The sequence below is a fragment of the Dasypus novemcinctus genome, chromosome 19 (assembly GCF_030445035.2).
Source record: "Dasypus novemcinctus isolate mDasNov1 chromosome 19, mDasNov1.1.hap2, whole genome shotgun sequence".
Lineage (NCBI taxonomy): Eukaryota > Metazoa > Chordata > Mammalia > Cingulata > Dasypodidae > Dasypus > Dasypus novemcinctus.
In genome coordinates, this window is record NC_080691.1 from 78,129,932 (window position 1) to 78,149,281 (window position 19,350).

At 38.4% G+C, this 19,350-nt stretch overlaps 1 protein-coding gene across 1 annotated transcript in view; it reads left to right on the top strand.

Annotated features, from left to right (window-relative positions):
• Nucleotides 1-19,350, top strand: part of LOC101413802 (vomeronasal type-2 receptor 116-like) — a 36,926-nt gene that overhangs the window by 15,577 nt on the left and 1,999 nt on the right. Inside the window, exons 6-7 of the mRNA XM_071209687.1 lie at nt 3,811-3,934; nt 12,834-12,836. Coding sequence (XP_071065788.1) covers nt 3,811-3,934; nt 12,834-12,836 — 127 coding nt within the window. The remainder of the gene's footprint in view (nt 1-3,810; nt 3,935-12,833; nt 12,837-19,350) is intronic.

Sequence of the window (19,350 nt, forward strand, 5' to 3'; positions counted from 1 at the left end):
TGTTAGTACACATAATTTCCTTGTGCAGATTTTCTGCCTCCTTACTGCTCAACAAATGGCCACATATAGGAGATTTATATTCCATCTTTGGAACTGAACAAATTTCTTACCCTTTCACCAGTGGTTGGAAAAAGAACACATTTATTCAAACATGTTCTTGAAATTATTCAATATTTCATATCATTCTATAACATAACATATTTTCAATTGATTTGATTTACATATTTAAAATTTAAATTGGTCATGAAAAAATATATAATGCAGGACAGAGTGTAAACTATAAAGAAACTATATTCCATGCTTAGTGGCAATGATCCAATATGTGTTCATCAATTGTAACATATATACCACACTAGTGAAGGATGGTGATAATGTGGGAAAGTGTGGGAGGGGCATGTGGAAATCCCCTATATTTTTATGCAACACTTATGTAATCTGAATACCCTTTAACCATTTTTTTTTAGTTTTTTATTTATTTATTTTTATTTTATTTTTCTTATTCATTTTTTAAAAAATATTACATTAAAAAAATATGAGGTCCCCATTCACCCCCACCGCCCCCACCCCAACACTCCCCCCACAGCAACACTCTCCCCCATCATCATGACACATCCATTGCATTTGGTGAGTACATCTCTGGACATAGCTGCACCTCATGGTCAATGGTCCACATCATAGCCCATACTCTCCCACGTTCCATCCAGTGGGCCATGGGAGGATCTACAATGTCCAGTAATTGTCCCTGCAGCACTACCTAGGACAACACCAAGTCCCGAAAATGCCTCCACATCTCATCTCCTCCTCCCATTCCCCGCACCCAGCAGCCACCATGGCCACTTTTTCCACACCAATGCCACATTTTCTCGATTACTAACCACAATAGTTCATGAATAGAATATCAGTAAGTCCACTCTAATCCTTACTGTATTCCTCCTTCCTGTGGACCTTGGCTTGGTTGTGTCTATTCCACATCTATGTCAAGAGGGGGCTTAGATTCCACATGGATACTGGATGCAATCCTCCTGCTTTCAGTTGTAGGCACTCTAGGCTCCATGGTGCGGTGGTTGACATTCTTAAACTCCATGTTAGCTGAGTGGGTTAAGTCCAACAAACCAGAGTGTTGGAGCAGAAGTCTGTTGAGGCTCAGGGCCTGGCTATCATATTGTCAGTCCAGAGATTCACATCCCCTAGATATTTCTTAAACCCCAGCACCAACTACAATTCCAGTAAAGCAGCAGGAAAGGCTTGTGAAAAGAGATCACATCTGAGTCCAGCTCCATCACACAGAAACACCAACTCCAGAGAAAGGCCAACTGACATGGCATGAACTCCATCTGCCATGACCATAAAACCTGTGGGTCTCTTTAGCCCTCAAAAGAACCAATACCTGGGGTTGTATCTACTTTATCTGTCTCTGAGAATCTGCTCAGGTGTGCATAAGGGCAATCCTTCTGACAACCTCCAGACTCTTTTTTAGAGTCTCATAGCCATATAAACATTTGTCCTTTCTATTTACCCCTTAATTTAGGTCAAACAGCATTTTTAACTCCTGTTATTATATGTAGACAGGGATATTCTGCTGGTCTGCATTGAACCTTTAATTCAAGGTCATTTTCTAGTTACGTCATCATCTGGTACTTGGTAATGATCCCTCGGCACCAGGGAGGCTCATCCCCAGGTGTCATGTCCCACGCTGGGGGGAAGGCAACACATTTACATGCTCAGTTTGGCTTCGAGACTGGCCACATTTGAGTAATATGGAGGCTGTCAGGAGGGAACTCTTAGGCACAGTGCTGCTCTAGGCCTTGTTCTTATTTCAGGTGTATAGGCTCACAAGCATAGTCATTAGTATCAGGGGCTCACTGTTGGACCCTCATTCCTTCCTGGTCCTTGCCATTGCACCTGGGGGACTGCCGCTGCTCCCCTAGGGACCATGACAGAGCCCCCCCCACCCCAGCCAGGACCCAGTACCCCCCCACAGCTGTTGTTTTTAATTGTTTCCACTATGAGCATATCCAAACATTTCCATGCACCCTAGACACATGCCCTGTATAACTCACTGTCAACCATATGTCCCCTGTCAATAACATCCCATACCAGTATTCCTCTGCTGCTACCACTCTGTGATCCAAAACTTCCTGAAAAGTGAAGCCCAATATAATGCCAGGTTCCCTTACTAGTAAAATGGAATATAGCGTTGAGTTTAAAGGTTAGATATAGAATACATATTGATTTGGAAAAATTCTACATCCTATCTTTTTTCTTCTCTTTTTTGCTAATTATTGAGCTTCTCTTCACAAAAGCCCTAGAACACAGTAAATCATATATACAACATACAGTACTCCCACATATCCAATATAAAACCTTTTCCCTTCCACAGCGATAATCTTTTAACTTATTCATATCATATTTACTGAAACTGATGTACAGATATTGAGACAATAGCTTTCAAACAAGGTAACATTTGTGTTTACATTGTGGTTTATATTCTAGGCTATACAGTTTTCTAAATTTTTAGTTATCCTATGTTTTACATTATGGTTTACATTATTAGTCTGTCAGCCCCTATATGTTTTTGGTGTGATATTACATGTTTTATATCCATCCTTGTGTACTCTTGTGAAACACTTCTATTGCCCTCACAGTTACGTTGGGTCCATCTATTCAATATCTATTTCCCCCTCCCCTTGGGGCCCACGGTGACAGTCAATCTTCATTTCTTGAGGAGCCATGTTCAGAGATACTTGCAACAGTGTTGAGGGCTTGACTTGCTCAACTGCCCTAATACTCTGGGAGCCAGCATTTCTCTTGAGAGATACAGTTCTCTCTATTTGATGACATTAGTCCTCCCCAGGATGTGGTTATACCTTCACTCTCATTATATGGGTCTCTACCCAATGGTATAACCCATTCTGGCAAAATGAGCATTCACAGATTCTCTAGGAGTCTGTCCTACATCAGATTATCCCCTTTAAGTATCTTAAATGGGTAACTTCCCTAATTATATTTTGAAAAGGTTTTCTCAGCATTATACTCTCAACCAACACATGAAAATCTCCTATGTTTGTATGTTGCCCCACCTTCCCCCCAATTTCTTGGGCAATATTACCCATCTGCCCTTCCCAGACCCCCTCAATCCCCCAAAACCCCACCCAAAGGTAACCCTATGCCCCCATTTTATCCCTTCCTTGTACATATACTTAGCTCCAGCTTATCATAGGTTCACCCATGTAGGTGTCAGCTTACAGCCTTCCTCTACCCCCCGATTTCCTGTAAGCCTATCATCCAGTCTCTAGCTCTCTGAGGCAGTTTGGTTTACTTATTTCATATCATTGAGGTCATGTAGTATTTGTCCATCAATGCCTGGGTTGCTTCACTCAACGTAAGGTTCTCACGATTCATCCATGTTATCACGTTTGTTTGTAGTGTATTTGTTCTTAAAGCCGAGTAGTATTCCATTGTATGTATATACCACATTTTATTGATCCACTCATCTGTTGATGGGCATTTGGGTTGATTCCAACTTTTGGCAATAGTGAATAATGCTCCTATGAACATTGGTGTGTATATGTCGGTTTGTGTCCTTGTTTTCAGTTCTGCTGGGTATATACCCAGCAGTGGAATTGCTGGGTTATATGGCAAATCTATGGTTAGTTTCTTGAGAAACCACCAAACTGTCCTCCAGAATGCCTTTAACCATTTTTTAAGTACTAAAATTTTAAATTTGTTGATGGTTCAGTACCTCAAAAAGTCTGATTAGTAAGTAGTTAAACTCACAGTTGATAACAACATATCTCTGATTTTCATCAGACTCCCCATGCTGTATGCAGTGAGAGCTGCATTCCTGGATTCAGCAAAACCTCTCAGGAGGGAAAGGCTGCCTGCTGTTTCCTTTGCATCCCCTGTCCAGAGAATGAAATTTCCAATGAGACTGGTAAGTGTATGGCCCACAAGAAAGTCCCCACCATTCCTTTGTATACCCAATTCACACAAGGAATTGGAAAAAATCCGGAAGACAACTCCAGAATCAAATTCTTCCTTCCTTAATTTAGTAATTTAAATTTGATAATCAGTAATAGTTACCACTGAAATGACTCTTTCTCTGCCCTGAACTAGCTCATTTGAGTCATTGCTTTAGACCCATTGCAGGCAAAATTGCCTCTATGAAACCCTCTTGTTGAGAACACCACAGTGAATAATTTTCATCCCAATATTGAAATTTAACACATGTGAAGATTTGAAACTTTCGTGGATAACAGAAAAGATTCTTGTTCTTGGAGCTAATCCATTTCTGTGGGTATGTGACACTGATTTGATTGAATTAGTTGAGGGCCTTAATTGGAAGTATTTCAGTAAATTATGACCCAGGGTGGGTCTCTACCCACTTGTTGGAGTCTTTATAAGTGGGAGAAACATTCAGAGACACAGAAAGAGAACATTACTCTGTAATGTCAGAGACAACTCCTGGACTCCAACAGCTTCAGAAAGACAAAGTAACCCAGAGAAGCTGAGATAGAGGCTGGAGGCTGGATTTATCAGAGCATTCTAAAACTGAATAGATGTAACAGTCCAAAACTGAAGGATTAGCCATCTGTCTGATTGCCAATAGCTGAATTCAGGGAGAAATAGAAGCTGGAAGAGAGAGAGGGATTGGTTGTCATTTTGCCTTGCCATGTGGAAGGAGTCCAAGCCCTACCAGCAGAAGCCCTTGTTGAGACAGAGCATCTCAAATGTTGCCTTGATCTGGACATTTTCACATCCTCAGTACTGTAAGATTTTACTCTAATAAATTCCCATTATATAAGCCAACCCATTTCTGGCATTTTTGTATTTAGCAAACTAAAACAAAACATTATTATAAGTACCTGCTTTAATCTTGTTCTATGGGATATTTAAAATTTATTAAAGGCATGACCCTTAACCATCCTAAGTATTTCCATGCCTAACATTGTTTATCACACAGAATACAAGCTCAGAAGGTTGTGATTGATTTAAAGAAATGGGTATTTCTATTGTGTACAACAAAGGAACGATATAGCATGCCCTCAAAAAGTGGGTTTTAGTTCTGCTGTCCTGTACTTCACAGCTGAGTTGGGAAGAGAAAACATTGTCCTATGGAACCATATATTTAATATGAGGAGGGGTCTCATGGAGTTCTTCATAGAGGCAGTAGCATTATGAAGTTATATGTAAGAAGAATGTGGGGTGGACTAAATTCTTGCTATAATTATTAGAAATGGCCAAAAAAAGATGACTCACCACTGCATGTAATATTCACAGATTTAGAGTACTGGCAAAGAAAGTTTCAGTGTGACAGAAACACAGAGAATGTTGGGGTTGGGGATTGAGACATGATGTATAAAATGGACATTAAGCCAATACATGAGATTTTTTTCATAGTATAATTAATATCTTGAAATTAGTCATATTCATGATTTTAAATGCTGGAATCACATCTATGGTGGGAATTTTCTAACTTTTCTTTGTTGATGAAAAAATAGTTTAATTTCCCAAAATACTATTATTTCCAAGTTTTGAAAACTGTGAGACTGATGGTATATCCTTTCTTTTAGTCAGTTGGGGAAAGTGATTCATGTATACCTTGTATATAAGGTAAGTTTGAACATATGTTACATGTGAACATATAAAGAACACTGTACCATCAGTTCCCACATGTTTGGATATTAAGAAATACACTTTTAAACAGCCCATACTTTAAAGAAGATACTACATTAGAATCTGTTAAATGTATTGAAATTGATAATGCTACATTTCAGGCCTCATGAGATGGAAGTAAAGTGCTCCACAGAGAGAGATGTATACTCCCAGATTATATATAAATATATTTGTGTATTATTTAGTATATGAGTTCTGAGCATCTATCACAAACCAAAACAAGAGCAGCAAATTAAACATAAAGTAGAAGATGGAAATGTATAAATATGAGAAGAAAACTTAATAAAATACAGGTATACATAGAATAAACAAAGTCAAAACTCTAGTGAAAGAAGAAATTGATAAACCCCTAGAATGTTGTATTAAGAAAAGAGAAAATTTGTGAAATTAATAACAGGACTTTAATGTGTGTAATTTTGTGCATGAATTTTTAACATCATGAAAGCATAGTATAAATAATTTCATGCCAATATATTTGAAAATTAAAATGAAATTCACAAATTCCCTGAAGAAATACAACTTATCAAAACTGTCCCAAAGAATGAAAAATTGGAAAAGTTTCATATTTTACTAAGGACATTAAATGTATAGCTTACAATATTCTCATATGTTTTTATTGTGATGAATTGGGGAAGTCTACCAAACTTTCAAGGAAAATATAATACCCTTTTACTTAAACCCTTCCAGGGAATAGGAAAAAAAAATACTCTCAATTCATTTTATTAGAAGAACTTAACAGTGGTACCAAAATCTAATAAGATCATTACAAGAAAACAAATTTATACATGACTTTCTTTTTTGAACAAAACTTACGTATCAAAAAAAAAACCCACAATCCAAATCCTGTAATATTTTATAAAGAGGCATTTGTATGACAAAATTTGGGTTGTACAACATAATTCAGTACATGACATCCCTGAAAAGGAGAAGCAATTGTCTAGATAAATGAAGGAAAAGATTTAATAAAATTCAACACCCATTCATGATTTTAAAATAGAAACATCCATTATCGAATTAGGAATAGAAGGGAAACATTTTATCCCCTTAAAGGACACTTAAAACAAACCAGAGAAAACATCAAACTTTATGGTGCAATATTGAAAGAATCTCAGGGTTAAGGGATCAAGAATGTGAAAAAATGCTCAATATTGCCACTTCTACCAGATGTTACCCTGGAGGCTCTGCCCAATGCAATATTCACAGGAAAAGAAGTAGATGGAATAATTGTTGGAAATGTAAAGAGAATTGATTTTATTGGATATGGTATTATTATGTAATATATTTACTGGTCTGAAAAGAAGGCAAATACACAAGCTTCTAAAATTATAAATGTCAGTCAAAGGGCATTCTAAAATGAAATTTTAATACATGACCTTTACAACATCTTGAAAGGATGAAATGCCTATAAATAAAACTAAGGAAAGTTTGGAAAAACGTCTGATTATAAAACTATACAAGAAAATTGAGAAAAATTTAAAGAAGATGGAAATACATTAAGGGATATACAATGTACCTGGATGTAAAAACTCAATATTGTAAAGGCTTCAGAACTCTCCAAATTGTTCAACAAATTCTATGCAATTGCTATCCCAGTGACAATTTCTTTGGCAATTACAACCTATTATAATGCCTACATGAAAAGGGAAAAACGGAAAGTGTAGTTAAAACAACCTTAAAGACCAAGAATGGGATGTGAGTAATTATTCTACCTGCTTCAATTCTTTTAATGTCACAATGATGTGGTTTCAGTAGAAGAATAAAAATGTAATCAAAGGAAGCAAATGGCAAATACAGAAACCAAATGGTCACATATGCACTTATAATTACCTGGCATGTGGTAGTCCTAAATGTAAAAATAAAAAATCTTTAAGGATCATAAAAGAGAAGAATATTTGCAACTTAGCAAGGCAAAAATTTCTTAAACAAGACAGATACAGCATCAACATTAAAGGAACAATTTAATAAATGTAGCTATATTAAAATTACTATTTTAATAGCCACCTATCTAATGGGTGTAAGATGTATCTCATTGTCGTTTTGATTTCCATTTCCCTAATAGTTAGTGATGCTGAGTACCTTTTCATGTGCTTTTTCGCCATTTGTATTTCTTCTTTGGGGAAGCATCTGTTAAAATCTCTTATCCATTTTTGTAATTAGTTTTTGCCTTTTTATTTTCGAGATATAGGATTTCTTCGTATATTCTGGATATTAGCCTCCCATCAGATATATGGTTACCAAATATTTTCTCCCATTGAGTAGGTTGTCTTTTCACTTTCCTGATAAACTCCATTGAAGTGCAAAAGGCTATAATTTTGAGGAGCTCACATTTACCTATTTTTTCTTTTGCTGCTGGTGCTTTGGGTATGAAATTCACAAAGCCATTTAATATTACAGGGTCCTGTAGTTGCTTTCCTACATTGTCTTCAAGGTCTTTATGGTCTTGGCTCTTCTATTTAGATCTTTGATCCATCTTGAGTTGATTTTTGTATAAGTTGTGAGATGGTAATCCTCTTTCATTCTTTAGCATATAGATATTCAATTCTCCAAGCACCATTTGTTGAAGATGCCATTCTCTCCCAGTTGAGTGGGTGTGGTGGTCTTGTCAAATATCAGATGACTGTATATGTGAGGATCTATATTAGAACTCTCAATTCAGTTCCATTGGTCAGTATTTCTATCCTTGTGCAATACCATGCCATTTGAAACACTATAGCTTTGTAGTATGCTTTAAAGCCAGGTAGTGTGATTCCTCTGATTTCATTTTTCTTTTTCAATATGTCTTTCACTAATCGGGGCCTCTTTCTTGTCCAAATAAATTTCATAATTAGTTTTTCCAGTTCATTAAAAATTGCTGTGCTTATTTTTATTGGGATTGCATTATATCTGTAGGTCAGTTTGTGTAGGATAGATAAATTGATAATATTTAGTCTTCCTATCCATGAACAGGGAATATTCTTCCATTTCTTTAAGTCTTCTTTGATTTCCTTTACCAGTGTTGTGTAGTTTTCTGTTTATAAGTCATTTACAGCATTAAGTATATTCCCAGATATTTGACTGTATAATTTACTATATTAAATGGTATTTTTTAAATTATTTATTTATTTTTTAAAATTACATTAAAAAAATATGAGGTCCCATTAAACCCCACCGCCCCCACTCCCCACTTCCCCCACAGCAACGCTCTCTCCCATCATTGTGACACATCCATTGCACCTGGTAAGTACATCTCTGAGCATCACTGCACCCCATAGTCAATGGTCCACATCATAGCCCACACTCTCCCACGTTCCATCCAGTGGGCCCTGGGGGGATCTACAATGTCCCGTAATTGTCCTTGAAGCACCACTCAGGACATCTCCTCGTCCCAAAAACGCCTCCACATCTCATCTCTTCCTCCCATTCCCCAAACCCAGCAGCCACCATGGCTACCCTTCCCACACCCATTCCACATTTTCTCTGTGGACATTGGATTGGTTGTGTCCATTGCACATCTATGTCAAGTGGGGGCTTAGATTCCACATGGATACTGGATGCACTCCTCCTGCTTTCAGCTGTAGACACTCTAGGCTCCATGGTGTGGTGGTTGACCTTCTTCAACTCGATGTTAGCTGAGTGGGGTAAGTCCAATAAATCAAATGTAAGAGCTGAAGTCTGTTGAGGCTCTGGGCCTGGGTGTCATATTATCAGTCCAGAGATTCAAATCCCCTAAATATATCTAAAACACCCAGCACCAACTACAATTCCAATAAAGTAGCATGCAAGTCTTGTGAAAAGAGATCCCCCCTGAGTCCAATTCCATCACGCAGAAACACCAGCTCCAAAGAAGGGCCATCTGCCATGAACCCCATCTGCCATGACCATAGAACCCGTGGGTCTCTTTATTCCTCAAAAGAACCAATACCTGGGGTTGTATCTACTTTATCTGTCTCTCAGACTCTGCTCAGTTGTGCATAAGGGCATTGCTTCTGACAACCTCCAGACTCTTTTTTAGAGACTCATAGCCTTATATTCTCATTTCTCCTTTCCATTTCCCCCTTACATTAGGTCAAACAGCATTTTGAAGTCATGTTATTATATGTAGACAGGGATATTCTGCTGATCCGTGTTGAACCTTTAATTCAACGTCCTTTTCTAGTTGCATCTTCAGCTGGTATGTGGTAGTGATCCCTCGGTGCCAGAGAGGCTCATCCCCGGGTGTCATGTCCCACGCTGGGGGGAATGCACTGCATCTACATGCTGAGTTTGGCTGTGAGAGTGGCCACATTTGAGTAACATGAAGGCTGTCAGGAGGAAACTCCCAGGCACAGTGCTACTCTAGGCCTTATTCTTATTTCAGGTGTATAGGCTCAAAAGCATAGCCATTAGTATCAGGAGCCCACTGTTGGGCCCTCCTTCCTTCCTGGTTCTTGCCGTTGCACCTGGGGGACTGCTGCTGCTCCTCCAGGGTCCATGACAGTGACCCCCCTGGCCAGTGGCCCAGTACCCCCCCAGCTGGTGTTTTTAATTGTTTCCACTATGAGTATATCTAGACATTACTATATACCCTGGGCATATGCCCTGTATAACTCCCTGTCAACCCTACATATCCTGTCAATAACATCCTATATCAGTATTCCTCTGCTACCATTGTTGGACCACTCTGTTATCCAAAACTTCCTGTAAAGTGAATCCCAACATAATGTCAGCTTCACAAGAGTCTTAGATCACCAAAATTCATATATACAATATACAATACTTCCCCAGATTCACCATAAAACCTTTTCCCTTCCACAGCGATAATCTTTTAACTTGTTCATATCATATTTCCTGAAACTGATGTACAGATTCCGAGACAATAGCTTTCAAACAAGATGACATCTGTGCTTACTATGTGGTCCATACTTTAGGTTGTACAGTTTTCTAAATTTTTTAGTTATCCTATGATTTGCCTTATGGTTTACATTATTAGTCTGTCGTCCCCTATATGTTTTTGGTGTAATATTACATGTTTTATATTGATCTTCGTGTACTCTCACAAAACTCCTCTCTTGCCCCCATATTTACCTTGGTTCCATCCATTCCACATCCATTTTCCCCTCCCCTTGGGGCCCACTGACACTCTCCCATGCTCGTATGTTGCCCCTCCCACTCCCCAACTTTTGGACAATATTACCCCTCTGCCCATCCCCAGCCCCCCTCAAACCCACAAAGCCCCACCCGAAGGTAACCCCTTGCCCCCATTTTGTCCCTTCTTTGTGCTCATACTTACCGCCAGCTCATCACAGATTCCACCCCTACAGACGTTAACTCACATCCTTCCTCCACTCCCCGATTTCCTGTAAGCCTCTTTTCCGGAGTCTAGCTCTCTGAGGCAGTTTGCTTATTTCATATCATTGAGGTCATGTAGTATTTGTCCTTCAATGCCTGGGTTGCTTCACTCAACATAAGATTCTCAAGGTTCATCCATGTTTTCACGTGTGATTGTAGTGTATTTGTTCTAACAGCCGAGTAGTATTCCATTGTGTGTATATACCACATTTTATTGATCCACTCATCTGTTGATGGACATTTGGATTGATTCCAACTTTTGGTAATAGTAAACGATGCTGCTATGAACATTGGTGTACATATATCTGTTTGTGTCCTTGTTTTCAGTTCTGATGCGTATATACCCAGCAGTGGTATTCTGGGTCATATGGCAAATCTATGGTTAGTTTTTTGAGAAACCGCCAAACTGTCCTCCAGAATGGTTGGATCCTTCTGCATTCCCACCAGCAGTGGATGAGTGTTCCCCTTTCTTCACATCCTCTCCAGCATTTGTATTCTTCTGTTTTTTTTCATACCTGCCAATCTTATGGGAGTAAGATGGTATCTCATTGTAGTTTTCATTTTCATTTCCCTGATAGCTAGAGATTTGGAGCATTTTTTCATGTGCTTTTTAGCCATTTGTATTTCTTCTTTGGAGAAGTGCCTGTTTAAATCTTTTTCCCATTTTTTAAATGGGTTGTTTATCTTTTTGTTTTCAAGATTTATGAGTTCTTTATATATGCAAGTTATAAGTCTCTTATCAGATATATGGTTGCCAAATATTTTCTCCCATTGTGTGGGTTCCCTTTTTACTTTCTTGACAAACTCCTTTGAGGTGCAGAAGGCTCTAATTTTGAGGAAGTCCCATTTATCTATTAGTTCTTTTGCTGCTTGTGCTTTTGGTCTGATATTCATGAACCCATTTCCTATTTCAAGGTCCTGTAGATGTTTCCCTACACTGCTTTCCAAGATCTTTATGGTCTTGGCTCTTATATTTAGGTCTTTGATCCATCTTGAGTTGATCTTTGTCTAAGGTGTGAGATGGTAATCCTCTTTCATTCTTCTATATACGGCTATCCAGTTCTCCAGGCACCATTTGTTGAATAGGCCATTCTCTCCCAGTTGAGAGCGTTTGGTGGCTTTATCGAATATTATATGGCTATATACATGTGGTTCTATATCTGAACTTTCAATTCGATTCCATTGGTCTGTGTGTCTCTCCTTATGCCAATACCATGCTGTTTTCACTACTGTAGCTTTGTAGTATGTTTTGAAGTCAGGAAGTATGATTCCTCCTATTTCGTTTTTCTTTTTCAATATGTCTTTGGCTATTCGGGGCCTCTTTCCTTTCCAAATAAATTTCATAGTTAGTTTTTCTAGTTCCTTAACGAAGGCTGTGTTGATTTTTATTGGGATTGCATTGAATGTGTAGATCAGTTTTGGTAGGATAGACATCTTAATAATATTCAGTCTTCCTATCCATGAACAAGGAATATTCTTCCATTTATTTAGGTCTTCTTTGATTTCCTTGAACAGTCTTGTATAGTTCTCAGTGTATAAGTTTTTTAGCTCTTTGGTTAAATTTATTCCTAAGTATTTGATTTTTTTATTTACTATTGTGAATGATATTTGTTTCTTGATTTCCTCCTGATCTTGCTCATTATTGGTGTACAGAAATGCTACTGATTTTTGCGCATTGACCTTATAACCTGCGACTTTGCTGAACTCATTTATGGGTTCTAGAAACTTTGTTGTAGATCTCTCAGGGTTTTCTATGTATAGGATCATGTCATCTGCAAATAATGAAATTTTGACTTCTTCCCTTCCAATTTGAATGCCTTTTATATCTGGTTCTTGCCTCAGTGCTCGAGCAAGTACTTCCAAGACAATGTTAAATAGGAGCAGAGACAATGGGCATACTTGTCTTGTTCCTGAGTTTAGAGGAAAGGATTTCAGGATTTCACCATTGTAAACAATGTTGGCTGTAGGTTTTCCATATATACTCTTTATCATGTTCAAAAAATTTCCTTGTATTCCAATCTTTTGGAGTGTTTTTATCAAGAAAGGGTGCTGTATTTTGTCAAATGCCTTTTCTGCATCTATAGACATAATGATGTGATTTTTTTTCCTTCAATCTGTTTATATGGTGTATCACATTAATTGATTTTCTTATGTTGAACCATCCTTGTATACCTGGAATAAATCCCACTTGGTCATGGTGTATAATTCGTTGAATGTGTTGTTAAATACGATAAGCAAGTATTTTGTTAAGTATTTTTGCGTCTAGATTCATTAGAGAAATTGGTCTGTAATTTTCCTTTCTTGTGGTGTCTTTGTTTGGCTTTGGTACTAGGATAATGTTGGCATCATATAAGAAGTTCGGCAATGTTCCTTCTGTTTCGATTTTTTGGAATAGTTTCAACAGGATTGGTGTTAGTTCTTTCTGGAATGTTTTGTAGAATTCACCTGTGAAACCGTCTGGCCCTGGGCTCTTCTTAGTTGGGAGATTTTAAATGACTGATTCTATCTCTTTGCTTATGATTGGTTTGTTAAAAACCTCAATTTCTTCTTTCGTCAATATGCGCTGCTTATGTGTTTCTAGGAATTTGTCCATTTCCTCTAAATTGTTATTTTTGATTTATATAGTTTTTCAAAGTATCCTCTTATGATAGTCTTTATTTCTGTGGGGTCAGTGGTGATATCACCTTTCTCATTTCTTATTTTGTGTATTTGCATCTTCTCTCTTTTTTTCATTGTTAGTCTCGCTAAAGGTTTGTCAATTTTGTTGATCTTCTCAAAAAACCAGCTCTTGGTCTTGTTTATCTTTTCAAGTGCTTTCTTATTTTCTATTTCATTTAGTTCTGCTCTTATCTTTGTTATTTCCCTCCTTCTTCTTCCTTTTGGGTTACTTTGTTGTTGTTTTTCTAATACCGTCAAAAGTGCAGTTAGTTCTTCAATTTTTGCTTTCTTCTTTTTTGATATGTGAATTTATGGCTATAAATTTCCCTCTCAGTACTGCTTTTGCTGCATCCCATAAATTTTGGTATGTTGTGTTATCATTATCATTTGACTCAAGGTAGTCATTGATTTCTTTTGAGATTTCCTTTTTGACCTACTGTTTTTCTAAGAGTGTGCTGTTTAATTTGCAAATTCTGCTGTGAAGTCTGGGCCTCCATCCCTTGCAAATTTCCAGCTTCACTCCACTGTGATCAGAGATATTGTTTTGTATGATTTCAATCTTTCTGAATTCATTAAGCCTTTCTTTGTGGCCTAGCATATGCTCTATCTTGGAGTATGTTCCATGTGCACTTGAGAAAAATGTATATCCTGCTGTTTTTGGGTGTAATGATCTATATATGTCTATTAGATCCAACTCTTCTAGTATACTGTTCAAATGTTTTGTTTCTTTAGTGATTCTCTTTTGAGATGTTCTGCCCAGATTTGATAGTGGTGTATTAAAATCCCCCACTATAATTGTAGATGCATCTATTGTTTCACTTACTTTTTCCAGCATTTGTCTCACGTATTTAGAGGCACCCTTGTTAGGAGCATAAATATTTATGATCATTCAATCTTCTTGACAGATTGTCCCTTTCACTAAAATATAGTATCCTTCTTTGTCTCTCACAATTGTTTCGCATTTGAAGTCTATTTTGTCTGATATTAATTTAGCTACTCCTGCCTTTTTTTGGTTGTTGTTTGCTTGTATGATTGTTTCCACCATTCACTTTCAACCTCCATGAGTCTCTGGGTCTAAGATGTGTCTCTTGTAGACAGAATATAGATGGGTCATATTTCCTTATCCAGTGTTCCAGTCTGAATCTTTTGATAGGTGAGTTTAGTCCTTTGACATTCAGTGTTATTACATTCAGAGAATTATTTGTGGTAGCCATATTTTGGTTGGATTTGTGTTTGTTATATTTTGTTTGTAATATTTTATTTTCCCTTCTATTTTTGTCTTTTCTGTTGCTCTTACACTCTCCTCCATCTCTCTCCTGTTTTTTCCTTTCTACCTGCAGAACTCCCTTTAGAAGTTCTTGAAGGGGAGGTTTCTTGTTGATATACTCTTTCTGTTTCTCTTTATCTGTGAAGATTTTGAACTCTCCATCATTTTAGAATGCTATTTTAGCTGGATAGAGTATTCTTGGTTGGAAATTTTTTTCCTTTAGTACCTTGACTATATCATACCACTGCCTTCTTGCCTCCATGGTTTCAGATGAGAAATCAGCATTTAATCTTATGGAGCTTCCCTTGTATGTGATGGTTTTCTTTTCTCTTGCTGCTTTTAGAATTTTCTCTTTGTCTTGAGCATTGGATAATTTGACAAGTATATGTCTTGGGGTGGGCCTGTTAAGGTTTATGACCAGTGGAGTGCGCTGTGCTTCTTGGATATGTACATCTGTCTCTTTCAGTAGATTTGGGAAGTTTTCAGTCATTATTTCCTGCAACACTCCTTCTGACCCCTTTCCCTTCTCTTCTCCTTCTGGAATGCCTATAATACGTATGTTTGAGCGTTTTGCATTATCATTCAGGTCCCTAAGTCCTATCTGGATTTTTTCTACCTTTTTATTGACCACTTCTACTATCTGTTTGATTTCCAATGTACTGTCTTCCAGATCACTAATTTTCTGCTCTGCCTCTTCTAATCTGCTGATATTTGCTGCAAGTGTATTTTTGATTTCTTGAATTGTGGTGTTTATTTCCATCATGTCTGTTATTTTTTTTGCGCATGTCTGCAATTTCCCCTCCAAGTGTTGTCTTCATGTTGTTAACCTCTTTCATTACTTCATCAAATTTGTCAGTGATAAATGTTCTGAGATCTTTCATTGCTTGTGCGAAGATCTGCTCCCCTTCCTGATTTTTAGTTTGTTCATTGGATTCAGCCATGTTTTCCTGATTACTGGTTTGGTTTGTAGATTTTTGTTGCTGTCTTGTCATCATTTTTTCTTGACAAGTTTAATCAGTTCCTTAGCTTCTTTGTCTAGTCTTGGAAATTAATTAGCTGTTGTTTTTGCGTAAGTGTTATATCTTCTCTTTGTCCCTTTGTTGTTCTTATTCCAATTTCTTATTGCTGGTTAAGTTCACTTTAAAGGAAAGTATTAGTGCTGGGGAAAGGCAATTGTGTAAGGAAGGAAAAAGTGTAAAGTAGTATTGGTGATATATGTTAACAAAGCAACAATATGAGTTCTGGGAGGATGGAGGTTAGATCGTGTAAATTGTGTAGAGTTATAGTAGTAGGAAAGTACCTATAATGAGGTAGACAACTGAATATGGGAGGAATATGGTACGTACTAAGAAGCTATTGTTTTCGTAAGAAAGGGAAAGAGAAAAGAGAGGTAATAGTTTCAAGGGCGGATACCAGATGGAAAACTAAACAAAGGTATTAGAAATTAAGAGTTAGACACTTTGTGGGTCAAAGAAAGGGAGGTGGAATATAGGAGAGATAGCAGATGGTGGAGGATATCAAGTTGTATGGGAAAGGGGATAGTGTAGATAGCCTAAATCTATTCACAGAGAAATGAGGCAGTGGAGGATGAGGAAACCCAGCAAATGTGAGGTGTTTCCTGCAGGACCTATTGTATTGTTAAGATAAAATAATTTAAGAAGAAGATCAGGGACAAGAAAGAGAGGATAAAGAAAAAAAAAAGAGAGAGACTTTGGGGGATACGCTGGGAGAAAAGACTAGGGGATAATGCAATGCCAGGAATCAGAACATTAAAAAGCTAGAATAAAAAATATAAATAGAATAAAAATAAAAACAAAACAAAATAAAACAAAGAAGAAAAAATGCAAACGTTGAGGGCTAGGACATTCAAGGGCCTCAGATGAACCTCAGAGCGTGGTGGATTCAGGGATGGACAGTCTGAGGTATTGAGGCCTCAAGAGTTGTGAGTGTCTGATGTGTGGGCCGCCAGAGTCCAGGGAACTCAGACCTGGCAACCTTGAGTCCAGTTAACAGGAAGCCTGGGAGCACCACAGTGCATCACTGCCTTCAGGGATCCCCGCAGCTGGGTGCCAGCCCTATGGGTGAGGTCTCATCCACAAGCTCTATCCTGTGTTCTGTGTTCTACAATTCACTTACTTACTAGGGTCTGTTGTGTGGATATATCACCAATTGCCTTCAGGAACCCTCCCACCCTGTGGTCCCTGGGAACGTCCACTAGGGGCTCCTCTAGGCTGCAGCCAATTTAATGACTCAGATCAATATCCAGTTCCAGGGGAGAGCCTCCAGCCAGAAACGCTAATAACAGATCCAAACCTGAAATTCCCACGCTTCACAAAATATTCCCCTAATCAGCTTCCAATCGTCTGCCACCCCATGAGACCCTGGTAGCGTCTCTTTGTTGCTATCCCTTTGAGACTGCTGTAGGTCAGCAGCCGGGCTTGGGGGGGGGGGCATGGCTCTATGCGGAAACACTATTGTTTGTGTCTGCAATCAAAAATTGCCCCCACTTTGCCCTAAAATCCCCATCTGTCTGCCCAAATGGGTCCGCAAGCACCTCCCTTCCCACCAACCCCCAATAGGCCGCCCAGGGCCCACAAACTCCCCGGTACTGCAGAGCCTCAAAAAAACAAACAAACAAAGAACAGAAACCCCGCCGCCGAGCTCAGCGCTCGGCCCCCCCGGCGGCCGCTGGGCTCAGCGCTCGGCCCCCCCGGCCGCCGCCACTCAGCGCTCGGCCTGGCTCAGCACCTCCCGCCGCCGCGGAGCCAGACGCCTCAGCTCCGCCTACCCAAGGAGGGAATCCTCCACACGAAGCTGGGATGTCCGTATATATTTCATAGATGGATCCTCTCTGTTACCTTCCCTCCAAATCGATGTCCAGACACCTCCGGACCAGCAAAAATCCCGAAACAGCCCGGTCCCAAAGAGTCTCCAACGCTGCCCAGCCGATTCCCCACAGGAGCTAGTAACTGGGAAGTTCACTCAGCCGCCATCTTGCTCCCACCAAGCGGTATTTTTTTCTTGATTTCCTCCTTAGACTGCTCATTATTGGTCTACAGAAATGCTACTGGTTTTCACACATTGATCTTATAACCTGCAACTTCACTGAATTCATTCATAAGTTCTAGAAGCTTTGTCATAGATTTCTCAGGGCTTTCTATGTGTAAGATCATGTCATCTTCAAATAATAAAATTTTGACTTCTTCCTTTCCAATTTGGATGCCTTTTATATCTGGTTCTTTCTCAGTGCTCAAACAATTACTTCTAACACAGTGCAAATAGGAGTGATAATAGTTGGCATCCTTGTCATATTCCAGAGCTTAGAGAGAAAGATTTTAGCATTCTCACCATTGTTTCCATCTATTCCTATCTTCTGCAGTGTTTTTATAAGGATAGTGTGCTGTATTTTGTCAAATGCTTTCTCTGCATCTAAGCACCCTCTCGATTTAGAGGTGGAGTGGACATCACCATCACCAGAGTCCTTAGGATGGAGGAATAAAATATGCATTAGGCTGAACTTACTGGTATTCCACAACACCAGTTATTGTGACTTTAGCAATGGAATAAATTATAGCTTGATTTGGAGATATGGCCATGGGAGTTGCAGAAGGCAGGGAGAGGGAAAAAGAGATGTGATACTGGGGCATTCTCAGGACTTGGTGTTGTCCTGAATGATAACACAGGGACAGATGAAGGACAATATATATCCTGCCATAACCCACTGAATGGCCTGGAAGAGAGTGCAAACTACAACATAAACTATAATCCATGCTGTGTAGCAATGCACCAAAGGTACTCATCAAATGCAATGAATTTACCACACTAGTAAAGGAAGTTGTCCATGTGGGATGAGTGGAGACTGTGGGGTGTGGGATATACGGGAACCTCTTATCTTTTTTATTTTAACATTTTGTGTGATTTATGTATATTAAAAAAGATAATAAAAAAAGAAAGAATTACATTTTTCTTTTCATCAATGACAGGTCAAGCCACCAAGTGGGAAAAAAATATTTGAAACAGATCTAACCAATAAGAAATCACATCTAAAATATATTGACAGCTCCTACAAAAATCAAGATGAGCAGAAAACCATTAAAGAAAAGCATGGCTTATGAACAAGCTCTTCATATAAAAACTTTTCCAAATATGCAATGCACATATGAGACAGGGCTCAGATCAATTAGTCACAAGAAAACTGCAAATAAAAATCATAACAAAAATAGTTAAAAATATTCTCCAAAACCACTAAAATTAAGCAGACTTCCTGTGTCAAGTGTTGGAGAGAATATGGAAAACCTGGGAATCTCATGTTGTTTGTTGGAGTGTAAATTGATGAAATCATTTAGAAAACTATATGGTTTTACTTGCAATTGTGAACATTTACATACTATATGGCCAGCAATACAGCATCATATCTATCCTAGACAAAGATACTCATTGCA